We start from the raw sequence: 14,843 nt of genomic DNA, 5'->3' as shown, positions 1-14,843 counted from the left end.
TCCCTATATACAGAGATACATGATAAGATCCTGTCTGCAGTCACCACTAGGGGGAGCTCCCTGTATACAGAGATACATGATAGGATCCTGTCTGCAGTCACCACTAGGGGGAGCTCCCTGTATACAGAGATACATGATAAGATCCTGTCTGCAGTCACCACTAGGGGGAGCTCCCTGTATACAGAGATACATGATAAGATCCTGTCTGCAGTCACCACTAGGGGGATCTCCCTGTATACAGAGATACATGATAAGATCCTGTCTGCAGTCACCACTAGGGGGAGCTCCCTGTATACAGAGATACATGATAAGATCCTGTCTGCAGCTACCACTAGGGGGAGCTCCCTGTATACAGAGATACATGATAAGCTCCTGTCTGCAGCCACCACTAGGGGGAGCTCCCTGTATACAGAGATACATGATAAGATCCTGTCTGCAGCCACCACTAGGGGGAGCTCCCTGTATACAGAGATACATGATAAGATCCTGTCTACAGCCACCACTAGGGGGAGCTCCCTGTATACAGAGATACAGGATAAGATTCTGTCTGCAGTCACCACTAGGGGGAGCTCCCTGTATACAGAGATACAGGATAAGATCCTGTCTGCAGCCACCACTAGGGGGAGCCCCCTGTATACAGAGATACATGATAAGATTCTGTCTGCAGTCACCACTAGGGGGAGCTCCCTGTATACAGAGATGCATGATAAGATCCTGTCTGCAGTCACCACTAGGGGGAGCTCCCTGTATACAGAGATACATGATAACATCCTGTCTGCAGCCACCACTAGTGGGAGTTCCCTGTATACAGAGAAACATGATAAGATCCTGTCTGCAGCCACCACTAGGGAGAGATCCCTGTATACAGAGATACATGATAAGATCCTGTCTGCAGCCACCACTAGGGGGAGATCCCTGTATACAGAGATACATGATAAGATCCTGTCTGCAGTCACCACTAGGGGGAGCTCCCTGTATACAGAGATACATGATAAGATCCTGTTCGCAGCCACCACTAGGGGGAGCTCCCTGTATACAGAGATACATGATAAGATCCTGTCTGCAGTCACCACTAGGGGGAGCTCCCTGTATACAGAGATACATGATAACATCCTGTCTGCAGCCACCACTAGTGGGAGTTCCCTGTATACAGAGAAACATGATAAGATCCTGTCTGCAGCCACCACTACGGAGAGATCCCTGTATACAGAGATACATGATAAGATCCTGTCTGCAGCCACCACTAGGGGGAGATCCCTGTATACAGAGATACATGATAAGATCCTGTCTGCAGTCACCACTAGGGGGAGCTCCCTGTATACAGAGATACATGATAAGATCCTGTCCGCAGCCACCACTAGGGGGAGCTCCCTGTATACAGAGATACATGATAAGATCCTGTCTGCAGCCACCACTAGTCCCTGTATACAAAGATACATGATTAGCTTCTGTCTGCAGCCTCCACTAGGGGGAGCTCCCTGTATACAGAGATACATGATAATATCCTGTCTGCAGCCACCACTAGGGGGAGCTCCCTGTATACAGAGATACATGGTAAGATCCTGTCTGCAGCCACCACTAGGGGGAGCTCCCTGTACATAGAGATACATGATAAGATTCTCTTGAAGCAAAGGCGAAACATATGTCGGGGTCTGAGGACTGAGGCACTCTGTATTTCACAACCAGGTAAAATATGCCAATCTATTCTGAATCCACAACATGCTTTCTTAGAATCGTTTGATTGTGAATATACAGTATGTATGCGATCTATACATAAATTACATTGCACTGAACACAGCATCTATTCTAGTTGGCGCCATCTTGTGGACATATTATAGTATTACATTGCCTTACCTGTATTTTTTGAGCATTAACTGCAAAGGGATATAATTGTTCTTTTATATATTGCACAGCAGACATTTTAATACCACCAGGTGGAAATTCTGTAAATTATTTATGCATTATATAAGGATCTTTTTATCTATTTACTTCACATCATACATTTTCCAATATATATTTAATATGGAATAGAATTACATTATTTACTGCACATTGCACTTTACCATATAAATATTTTGATTAAATAGTTTGTGTATTTCAATTACCTATCATCCTTATCCTATTTATTATTTTGGAAATTTTATATTGTGCTCACAGTTGTTGTTATGCTACATTGTCTTCTTATTTTAAGCTGTAATATTCTACATTTTTATTATTGTTTAATTTTAATATATATGAATAAAAATTAATAATTTTATATTTAAATTTTTGCTCTATTTGTTTGGGGGGTTAATTTATATACTTCCATATTTCTTTGATATAATATTTTTGGAGCTTTTTTCTCTATATTGTGTGACCTAAATTTGCTTATGATAATAAGATCCTGTCTGCAGCCACCACTAGGGGGAGCTCCCTGTATACAGAGACACAAGATAAGATTCTATCTGAAGTCACCACTAGGGGGAGCTCCCTGTATACAGAGATACAAGATAAGATTCTATCTGAAGTCACCACTAGGGGGAACTCCCTGTATACAGAGGTACATAAGATCCTGTCTGCAGCCACCACTAGGGGGAGCTCCCTGTATACAGAGATATATGATAAGATCCTGTCTGCAGCCACCACTAGGGGGAGCTCCCTGTATACAGAGATACATGATAAGATCCTGTCAGCAGCCATCACTAGGGGGAGCTCCCTGTATACAGAGATATATGATAAGATCCTGTCTGCAGCCACCACTAGGGGGAGCTCCCTGTATACAGAGATACATGATAAGATCCTGTCTGCAGCCACCACTAGGGGGAGCTCCCTGTATACAGAGATACATGATAAGATCCTGTCTGCAGCCTCCACTAGAGGGCGCTCCCTGTATACAGAGATACATGATAAGATCCTGTCTGCAGCCTCCACTAGGGGGAGCTCCCTGTATACAGAGATACATGATAAGATCCTGTCTGCAGCCACCACTAGGGGGAGCTCCCTGTATACAGAGATACATGATAAGATCCTGTCTGCAGCCACCACTAGGCGGAGCTCAGTAAAGAATTAGAGGCAAAAGTATACACATCCCATAAAAAAAAGTCCCTAAGGAAAGTGTGGGTTCAAAGGTCAGTTCAAAGCAGATGGAGTTGCGTGTTATGAGGAGCTATTGGACTGCAAAGGACCCATATATTGTTCTTGTACAGGGGCTTCTTCTGTCTGTGTCCCCAGTGCATGGATCACCAGGTGAGACCCACTGCACAGATCTCAGTATAATTGTGAGGCAATGTCTGTAGAATTTTATACAGTACTGAGAAAAGTATCAGGAGCGGCCACATGACATATTTACTCCACGGGCACAAGGAGCGGGACACTGGGACGCCGACCCATAAGAATCTTACAGAACTGGTGGAATTTTAGCTTTTTATGACTTGCAGATATTTTAGGAGGTTTCCTGCCTTTTTATGTTGGTACAAATGTATTTCCTTTTAAGCTACATGTCCTAAACAGGATTTATCCACATAGGGAGAGGGAGCGGCCCCTTATATAATGTTCAGCTGTCAATTAAACAGTCCACCTGCCCCATCTGCTCACAGGGCGGAGAACAGCCCCATCAGCTCACAGGGCCAAGAACAGCCCCATCTGCTCACAGGGTGGAGAACAGCCCCATCTGCTCACAGGGCGGAGAACAGCCTCATCAGCTCACAGGGCGGAGAACAGCCCCATCAGCTCACAGGGTGGAGAACAGCCCCATCAGCTCACAGGGCGAAGAACAGCCTCATCAGCTCACAGGGCGGAGAACAGCCCCATCAGCTCACAGGGCGGAGAACAGCCCCATCAGCTCACAGGGCGGAGAACAGCCTCATCAGCTCACAGGGCGGAGAACAGCCCCATCAGCTCACAGGGCGGAGAACAGCCCCATCAGCTCACAGGGCGGAGAACAGCCTCATCAGCTCACAGGGCGGAGAACAGCCCCATCAGCTCACAGGGTGGAGAACAGCCCCATCTGCTCACAGGGCGGAGAACAGCCCCATCAGCTCCCAGGGCAGAGAACAGCCCCATCTGCTCACAGGGTGGAGAACAGCCCCATCAGCTCACAGGGCGGAGAACAGCCCCATCTGCTCACAGGGCAAAGAACAGCCCCATCTGCTCACAGGGCGGAGAACAGCCCCATCTGCTCACAGGGCGGAGAACAGCCCCATCAGATCACAGGGCGGAGAACAGCCCCATCAGCTCCCAGGGCAGAGAACAGCCCCATCTGCTCACAGGGTGGAGAACAGCCCCATCAGCTCACAGGGCGGAGAACAGCCCCATCTGCTCACAGGGCAAAGAACAGCCCCATCTGCTCACAGGGCGGAGAACAGCCCCATCTGCTCACAGGGCAAAGAACAGCCCCATCTGCTCACAGGGTGGAGAACAGCCCCATCAGCTCACAGGGCGGAGAACAGCCCCATCTGCTCACAGGGCAAAGAACAGCCCCATCTGCTCACAGGGCGGAGAACAGCCCCATCAGCTCACAGGGCGGAGAACAGCCCCATCAGATCACAGGGCGGAGAACAGCCCCATCAGCTCCCAGGGCGGAGAACAGCCCCATCAGATCACAGGGCGGAGAACAGCCCCATCAGCTCACAGGGCGGAGAACAGCCCCATCTGCTCACAGGGCGGAGAACAGCCTCATCAGCTCACAGGGCGGAGAACAGCCCCATCAGCTCACAGGGTGGAGAACAGCCCCATCAGCTCACAGGGCGAAGAACAGCCCCATCAGCTCACAGGGCGGAGAACAGCCCCATCAGCTCACAGGGCGGAGAACAGCCCCATCAGCTCACAGGGCGGAGAACAGCCTCATCAGCTCACAGGGCGGAGAACAGCCCCATCAGCTCACAGGGTGGAGAACAGCCCCATCAGCTCACAGGGCGAAGAACAGCCCCATCAGCTCACAGGGCGGAGAACAGCCCCATCAGCTCACAGGGCGGAGAACAGCCCCATCAGCTCACAGGGCGGAGAACAGCCTCATCAGCTCACAGGGCGGAGAACAGCCCCATCAGCTCACAGGGTGGAGAACAGCCCCATCAGCTCACAGGGCGAAGAACAGCCCCATCAGCTCACAGGGCGGAGAACAGCCCCATCAGCTCACAGGGCGGAGAACAGCCCCATCAGCTCACAGGGCGGAGAACAGCCTCATCAGCTCACAGGGCGGAGAACAGCCCCATCAGCTCACAGGGCGGAGAACAGCCCCATCAGCTCACAGGGCGGAGAACAGCCTCATCAGCTCACAGGGCGGAGAACAGCCCCATCAGCTCACAGGGTGGAGAACAGCCCCATCTGCTCACAGGGCGGAGAACAGCCCCATCAGCTCCCAGGGCAGAGAACAGCCCCATCTGCTCACAGGGTGGAGAACAGCCCCATCAGCTCACAGGGCGGAGAACAGCCCCATCTGCTCACAGGGCAAAGAACAGCCCCATCTGCTCACAGGGCGGAGAACAGCCCCATCTGCTCACAGGGCGGAGAACAGCCCCATCAGATCACAGGGCGGAGAACAGCCCCATCAGCTCCCAGGGCAGAGAACAGCCCCATCTGCTCACAGGGTGGAGAACAGCCCCATCAGCTCACAGGGCGGAGAACAGCCCCATCTGCTCACAGGGCAAAGAACAGCCCCATCTGCTCACAGGGCGGAGAACAGCCCCATCTGCTCACAGGGCAAAGAACAGCCCCATCTGCTCACAGGGTGGAGAACAGCCCCATCAGCTCACAGGGCGGAGAACAGCCCCATCTGCTCACAGGGCAAAGAACAGCCCCATCTGCTCACAGGGCGGAGAACAGCCCCATCAGCTCACAGGGCGGAGAACAGCCCCATCAGATCACAGGGCGGAGAACAGCCCCATCAGCTCCCAGGGCGGAGAACAGCCCCATCAGATCACAGGGCGGAGAACAGCCCCATCAGCTCACAGGGCGGAGAACAGCCCCATCAGATCACAGGGCGGAGAACAGCCCCATCTGCTGTAAGGAAAAGTAAACACATTTGGTCCAAAATGTAACATTATTACAAGCAGAAGATAAAAGCCAAAAAGCAAAAAAAAAATAAAATAAAAAAAAAAAACAAAAAACAAAATTACTATTTTTGTGGTTCCTGCAGTTCCCTAAAAAAAATCCAATAATAAGTTCCCAAAATGTCCCATTCTCTCCAAATTGCCATGAATTCTGTCAGTTTGGGACGGATGGAAAAATTTAAAAAGTTACACTATTATTTTTTTTTTTTTACAAGGTTTCGAATTGTTTTTTCAACAGTACAATATTTACACAAACAAACAATCTTGTGAACTTGGCATCGAAATGACCTGGAGAATAACGCACGATAAACGCCATCAAAACAAAACCCTAAACAATGGCGGAATTGAGGGTTTGTCTTAATTTTGGAGGTTTTTTTTAACTTTATATGGTCAAATTAAAGGATCAAATAGAGGAAAAAAAAGGAGAAATGCAAAAAAGAAAAATATCTGGGACCTTAAAGGGTAAGAAGTAATTTTTTTCAAAAGAGGACAACCCCTTTAAGTGTACCCGCACCGCCCCAGATAAGTTTCGGACCTGGACTCCGATGATGCCTCACGCTCGCTGCTGATGCACAGGAGATACAATTCTCCATTATATCCGTGAATGGTTCCGCTCCATTCTCCCCATAAAAATCACGAAAACCCTGCAAATCTCCCACGCAAGTGACTGCAGATGCCCCCCCCCCCTCTTTTTAAAGGGACAGGGACACTGAGCAGATCACGCTTGTCTTCATCATGGTAGGATGGGTTTGTAGATCTGCACAGACACAGGGAACAGAAGGAGGAAACCATCTGGGTGAAAGGAAAAATACATCTGCCGCCGTCTCAGGGACAAATATCTATAAATATCGATGTGCTGAAGAAAGAGTGTCTGCACTAACTGGTACGCCTCTCCGAATGCCTCTGCCAGCGAGGCCCCAGCAGCGCTTAAAGTGACACTACCACTTTTTAATACTATTTTTAATCCGATCAGTGGGGTCTGGTGCTCTCCACAGCCACCGATCAGCTGTGCGCAGCTCCCACCGAGGCTGGAAGTGCACAGTGCACAAAGCTGGAGCTCCACAGCGCCACACATATGTAGTGGACAAGCTCAGTACTGCAGCTCCAATCACATTCACTTCAATAGGAGCTAAGCTGCAGTACCGAGAACGGCCACTAAACTTTTATGGATCTGCAAACAGATGATTGGTGCTGGACGCTCATTGATCTGACACTAAGGAAAGATGAATATTATATAAGCTCTGGACAATCCCTTTAACTGTGGCCCCCCATAGCAAAGGTCATCCTTTGCACCCTATTAAGGTGTTAGTTTTGCCACTAGGAGTGGATTATCGATGATTTATCTTTGGATTAGTCTCCATTCAGACAGGAAAATGCATAATTAACCCTATAGGAATTATAATGTCCCACAGCCGCTCTATATAAATGCAGATTTGTGCCCTAGTGAAAGGGACGCTAAACTCAGAAGTGACCGCAAATCAATCAAAGCGAAAAAATGTCCATTAGTGGGTCAGGATCGATTTCAACGTCATCCAGTGGTAATCTCTGAGAGAAGCGGGGCTGGTTTGCATCTCGGATTATTTGGAATATATGGAGAATCGTAACTAGAAAGACATATTTCGTGTTCTTTTATACAGAGGCAAGTGATAATTTATGCCCTGGAATACTGGCATAAGAGATAATAATCCATGCCTTGTAATAATGGGGTATATGATAATAATCCGTGCCCTGACATAATAGCATGATAATAATCCATGCCCTGTAATAATGGGGTAAGTGATAACAATTCATGCCAAGTAATAATGGCAAAAGTGACAATAATCCATGCTTTGTAATAATGAGGTAAGTGATAATAATCCATACCCTGTAATAATGACGTAAGTGATAATAATCCATACCTTGCAATAATGGAGTAAGTGATAATAATCCATGCCCTGTAATAATGGCAGAAGTGATAATAATCCATACCCTGTAATAATGACGTAAGTGATAATAATCCATACCCTGCAATAATGGAGTAAGTGATAATAATCCATGCCCTGTAATAATGGGATAAGTGATAATAATCCATGCCCTGTAATAATGAGGTGATAATAATCCTTGCACTGTAATAATGGGGTAAGTGATAATAATCCATGTCGTGTAACATTAGGTTAAGTGATAATAATCCATGCCCTGTAATAAGGAGGTAAGTGAAAATAATTAATGTGTTGCAATAATGGAGTAAGTGATAATAATCCTTGCACTGTAATCATGGCAAAAGTGATAATAATCCATGCCCTGTAATAATGGGGTGATAATAATCCTTGCACTGTAGTAATGGCAAAAGTGATAATAATCCATGCCCTGTAATAATGGGTTAAGTGATAATAATCCATGCCCTGTAATAATGGGTTAAGTGATAATAATCCATGCCCTGTAATAATGGGTTAAGTGATAATAATCCATGCCCTGTAATAATGGGGTAAGTGATAATAATCCATGCCCTGTAATAATGGGGTAAGTGATCATCTTTGCCCAGAGACACTGAGGTACAGTAAGTGATAAAAAATGATGTACTATAAAACTGAGGTTAGTGGTAATAATCCATACTGTAGGATGGTGAAGTAAATGGTAATAATCCATACCCAGAGATAATAAGGTAAATTGCAATAATGCATTTCTTATGATACTGAAGTAATTCATAATAACCCATGCATTGTGATATTGTGTTAAGTGATCATAATCCACGCCCTGAAATATTGAGGTAGTTGATTATAACTCATACCCTGAGATACGTAATGCACTGTATGGTAATAATCCATGCCCTGCTATATTGGGGTAATTGATTGTTATTCATGCCCTGAGATACTATGGTAATAATCCATGCCCTGCTATATTGAGGTGACAATATTCCTTACCCTTTCAGATAAAGCATAATAACTCATGTCATGCGATATTGAGGTAACAATAATAAGAGTCCTGAGATACTAAAATAAGTGGTAATAATCTACACCATGAGATAGTGAGGTAAGAGGTAATAATCCATGCCCTGTGACACTGGGGAAAGTGAAAATAATTCCCACTGATTCATGTGAGTGTAAGTAGTTATAATCCATGCTGTAGAATATTATGGCTAGTGATAACACATGTTCTGAGATAGTGAGGTAAATGATAATAATCCATGCCCTAATGTGTTGAGATAAGGGGTTTTATTCCATTCTCTAAGGTATTGTGGCTAGTGATAATAACCCATGCCCTGCTGTAAGAAATTGGTAAGTGCTATAAGTGGTAATAATCTATACCTTGGTGTTTTAATGGAAACCAGGTTTTTGCTACTGCTTAGGAGAGCAGAATGATGTAGGGGCAGAGCCCCTGATACCGGCAATTTGCCCTGTTTGAGTGACCTGTTTGGTGTCATTTTGATCAAATCCCAGTTTTCTCTGTGACAGATGTAGCAGTTCCCTCAATGCTGAGCTCTGTATAACCCCGCCCACATCACAGATTAGCAGCTTTCTGTGTTCACTGTGCATAGGCAGAAAGCTGCCAATTAATGGTGGTAGCAGGAGCTCATGAACATGGAGAAAAATATGGCAAGAGGTTTACTAGTCCTGTAGTGATAATCGCCTGCTCATAAAACAATACTTCTTTCAATACTACAGCAAGAAGACCAATATGTGACACATCTATGGAATCAGGGGCTCTGTCCCTACATTGTGCTGCTCTCAGATTAGGTGGCCAAAAGCTGGAAATAGATTTGATAAGTGGTAATAATCCACGCCCTGATGTACTGTATTACAGTAAGTGGTAATAATCCATGCCCTGATGTATTACAAAAAGTGGTAATAATCAATACTCTGATGTATGATGGTAAGTGGTAATAATCCACGCCCTGATGTATTACTGTAAGTGGTAATAATCCATGCTCTGATGTATTACGGTAAGTGGTAATAATCCATGCCCTGATGTATTACGATAAGTGGTAATGATCTATGCCCTGATGTATTAAGGTAAATTGTAATAATCCATGCCCTGATGTATTACAATAATGGTAATAATCCATGTCCTTATGTATTACGGTAAATGGCAATAATCCTTACCATGATGTATTAAGATAAATGGCAATAATCTATGCCCTTATGCATTACGGTAAGTGGTAATAATCCATGCCCTGATGTATTACAATAAGTGGTAATAATCAATACCCTGATGTATTATGGTAAGTGGTAATAATCCACGCCCTGATGTATTACTGTAAGTGGTAATAATCCACGCCCTGATGTATTACGGTAAATGGTAATAATCCATGCCCTGATGTATTACGGTAAGTGGTAATAATCCATGCCCTGATGTATTACGATAAGTGGTAATGATCTATGTCCTGATGTATTAAGGTAAATTGTAATAATCCATACACTAATGTATTACAGTAAGTGGTAATGATCCATGCTCTGATGTATTAAAGTAAGTGGTAATAATCCATACCTTGATGTATTTGTAATTGGTAATAATCCATACCCTGATGTATTACGATAATGGTAATAATCCATGTCCTTATGTATTATGGTTAATGGCAATAATACGTGCCCTGATATATTAAGATAAATGGTAATAATCTATGCCCTTATGCATTATGGTAAGTGGTAATAATCAATACCCTGATGTATTATGGTAAGTGGTAATAATCCACGCCCTGATGTATTACGATAAGTGGTAATGATCTATGCGCTGATGTATTAAGGTAAATTGTAATAATCCATACCCTAATGTATTACAGTAAGTGGTAATAATCCACGCCCTGATCTATTATAGTAAGTGGTAATAATCCATGCCCTGCTGTATTACAGTAAGTGGTAATAATCCATACCCTGATGTATTACAGTAAGTGGTAATAATCCACACCCTGATCTATTATAGTAAGTGGTAATAATCCATGCCCTGCTGTATTATAGTAAGTGGTAATAATCCACGCCCTGATGTATTACAATAAGTGGTAATGATCCACGCCCTGAAGTATTACAGTAAATGGTAATGATCCACGGTGGTAATAATCCACGCCCTGCTGTATTATGGTAAGTGGTAATAATCCACGCCCTGCTGTATTACAGAAAGTGGTAATAATCCATGCCCTGATGTATTACTGTAAGTGGTAATAATCCACGCCCTGATGTATTACTGTAAGTGGTAATAATCCACGCCCTGATGTATTACGGTAAATGGTAATAATCCATGCCCTGATGTATTACGGTAAGTGGTAATAATCCATGCCCTGATGTATTACGATAAGTGGTAATGATCTATGCCCTGATGTATTAAGGTAAATTGTAATAATCCATACGCTAATGTATTACAGTAAGTGGTAATGATCCATGCTCTGATGTATTTGTAATTGGTAATAATCCATACCCTGATGTATTAAAGTAAGTGGTAATAATCCATACCTTGATGTATTTGTAATTGGTAATAATCCATACCCTGATGTATTACGATAATGGTAATAATCCATGTCCTTATGTATTACGGTTAATGGCAATAATACGTGCCCTGATATATTAAGATAAATGGTAATAATCTACGCCCTTATGCATTACGGTAAGTGGCAATAATCAATACCCTGATGTATTATGGTAAGTGGTAATAATCTACGCCCTTATGCATTACGGTAAGTGGTAGTAATCAATACCCTGCTGTATTATGGTAAGTGGTAATAATCCACGCCCTGATCTGTTATAGTAGGTGGTAATAATCCACGCCCTGCTGTATTATAGTAAGTGGTAATAATCCACGCCCTGATGTATTACAGTAAGTGGTAATAATCCACGCCCTGCTGTATTATGGTAAGTGGTAATAATCCACGCCCTGCTGTATTATAGTAAGTGGTAATAATCCACGCCCTGCTGTATTACGGTAAGTGGTAATAATCCACGCCCTGATCTGTTATAGTAGGTGGTAATAACCCACGCCCTGCTGTATTATAGTAAGTGGTAATAATCCACGCCCTGATCTGTTATAGTAGGTGGTAATAACCCACGCCCTGATCTGTTATAGTAGGTGGTAATAACCCACGCCCTGCTGTATTATAGTAAGTGGTAATAATCCACGCCCTGATCTGTTATAGTAGGTGGTAATAATCCACGCCCTGATCTGTTATAGTAGGTGGTAATAATCCACGCCCTGTTGTGTTATAGTAGGTGGTAATAATCCACTCCCTGCTGTATTATGGTAAGTGGTAATAATCCACGCCCTGTTGTGTTATAGTAGGTGGTAATAATCCACACCCTGATCTGTTATAGTAGGTGGTAATAATCCACGCCCTGATCTGTTATAGTAGGTGGTAATAATCCACGCCCTGCTGTATTTCCCTCAGGTGATGGATACACCCCTCCACTGTCACATGACGCCTCCCATACGCCGTACGCATTAGAAAGGACGTGTCTTTATTGGCTAGTGACCCCCGGGGATATTTGGCACATGCTGTTGCACTTATTGTACAGATATAAACATTCATCCACGGAGGAAACTCGAGAGAAAGAGCAGCCGAGTTCCGTTACTCTCAGGACGCGGCTCAGGCTGCGCAGGGGCACAAACACGGAAAAGTCCACGAGACCATTGTGCGGTGACTGATTCCACTCCCACCAGGGTCACGCAGAGGTCCAGCTATATACAGCACGGCCACAGGGGGCGCTCTCCAGTGAAAAACGTACAAGATGACATTTGCGCTGCTTCATCTCAGGCCGAGGCGTCTTAAAGGGGCGCTTCATTCATTGTGAAGTCTTTATAATGTGGTATAAATGTAGACAAATATTATGACAATCAGGTTGAGGATGGTCCCTATGATCCCCAGCATGGCCAGGATCGACTCCTCCGTGCTCTCCTTTTCTTGGCGTCCTCTGTCGTCTTCATTGCCGCCAGTGATTATCATCTTGGCCGTGTATTCCAATGTGCCTCAGTCTTACCTGAAATCAGAAGAGTATGGCGTTACATAATGGTCATACGATGAATAATACCGCACGAGCTGCACAAAAAGTGCCGTACAGTGAAAACATCACAATGCAGGAAAATCCCCAAATAACAGCACTATGCGGTGTCTATAGTATACCGCCATACTGCCCAACCTTAACCCTAGTCATACAGTGAGCGTATAACACCGCTACAAGGTGCCCATATAATATCCCCATATACAGCCATAGTACCTGCACACAAACGCCAGTCATTGAAAATATGACACTGTGCTTATAACAGCACTGAGGTGCCTCAATTATACTGCCATACTGCCTAGCCTCAACCCCGTATTGTCATATGCTGAGCAAATAACACAGTGCTCAAATAATACCGCCATACAATGCTAAACTGCAATACCACTGATTCTTATCACCGTACTATCTGCACAAAAGTGCCGCACACTGAATAATTTACCATGTCACACTGTGCTCAAATAAAAATACCATACCATTTCCATATAATACCGCCACATTGTCTGCACAGCACTGACATACAGGGAACAGATGACAGTACCACAGTTACCTCTTTGTTTGGGATTCAGTGCAGGGAGCATCCTCCTCCTCTATCCACCTCTATTTGTCAGCACATCACATTGCATGGTAGCTCAATGGGCACCATAGGCATCATCCTGTTTTACATGCCGGCTCAGGTGGCAGGACATGGCCTGAGTATTCAGGTAGCAGTTATCTATCCAGCTCTACTTCAACCCATGCAAACTAAACCAGTTCTACTGCCCCACTGGGCGACTCTGCGGTACCACTGACATGACTGACATGACATGATAATACCAGCTCTGCTACATTTCCGGCTGCTCTGCTACACATCTGGCCAGTTATGGACTTGTGATATATATAGCTCTGCTACATTTCTGGTTGCTCTGCTACACCTCTGGCCAGTTATGGACTTGTGATATATATAGCTCTGCTACATTTCTGGTTGCTCTGCTACACCTCTGGCCAGTTATGGACTTGTGATATATATAGCTCTGCTACATTTCTGGTTGCTCTGCTACACCTCTGGCCAGTTATGGACTTGTGATATATATAGCTCTGCTACATTTCTGGCTCCTCTGCTACACCTCTGGCCACTTATGGACTTGTGACATACCCAGCTCTGCTACATTTCTGGCTGCTCTGCTACACCTCTGGCCAGTTATGGACTTGTGACAAACCTAGCTCTGCTACATTTCTGGCTGCTCTGCTACACCTCTGGCCAGTTATGGACCTGTGAGATACCTAGCTCTGCTACATTTCTGGCTGCTCTGCTACACCTCTGGCCAGTTATGGACTTGTGACATACCTAGCTCTGTATATATCCGGCTGCTCTGCTACACCTCGGTCCAGTTATGGATTTGTGTCATATCTAGCTCTGCTACATTTCTGGATGCTCTGCTACACCTCTGGCCAGTTATGGACTTGTGACATACCTAGCTCTGCTACATTTCTGGCTGCTCTGCTACACCTCTGACCAGTTATGGACTTGTGATATATATAGCTCTGCTACATTTCTGGTTGCTCTGCTACACCTCTGGCCAGTTATGGACTTGTGACATACCCAGCTCTGCTACATTTCTGGCTGCTCTGCTACACCTCTGGACAGTTATGGACTTGTGAGATACCTAGCTCTGTACATTTCTGGCTGCTCTGTTACACTTCTGGCCTGTTATGGACTTGTGATATATATAGCTCTGCTACATTTCTGGTTGCTCTGCTACACCTCTGGCCAGTTAGGGACTTGTGATATATATAGCTCTGCTACATTTCCGGCTGCTCTGCTACACCTCTGGCCAATTATGGACTTGTGACATATCTAGCTCTGCTACATTTCTGGCTGCTC

General features: G+C 44.9%; 1 protein-coding gene across 1 annotated transcript in view; it reads right to left on the bottom strand.

Moving 5' to 3' along the window:
* Positions 1 to 12,423: 12,423 nt before the first annotated feature.
* Positions 12,424 to 14,843, bottom strand: part of TUNAR (transmembrane neural differentiation associated intracellular calcium regulator) — a 32,438-nt gene continuing 30,018 nt past the window's right edge. Inside the window, exon 2 of the mRNA XM_075330178.1 lies at positions 12,424 to 12,961. Coding sequence (XP_075186293.1) covers positions 12,781 to 12,927 — 147 coding nt within the window. The 5' untranslated portion in view covers positions 12,928 to 12,961 and the 3' untranslated portion in view covers positions 12,424 to 12,780. The remainder of the gene's footprint in view (positions 12,962 to 14,843) is intronic.

This window comes from Anomaloglossus baeobatrachus, chromosome 12 (genome assembly GCF_048569485.1).
Source record: "Anomaloglossus baeobatrachus isolate aAnoBae1 chromosome 12, aAnoBae1.hap1, whole genome shotgun sequence".
Lineage (NCBI taxonomy): Eukaryota > Metazoa > Chordata > Amphibia > Anura > Aromobatidae > Anomaloglossus > Anomaloglossus baeobatrachus.
Note: the sequence above shows the minus strand (reverse complement) of the source record. Positions and strands in the feature narration are given on the sequence as shown.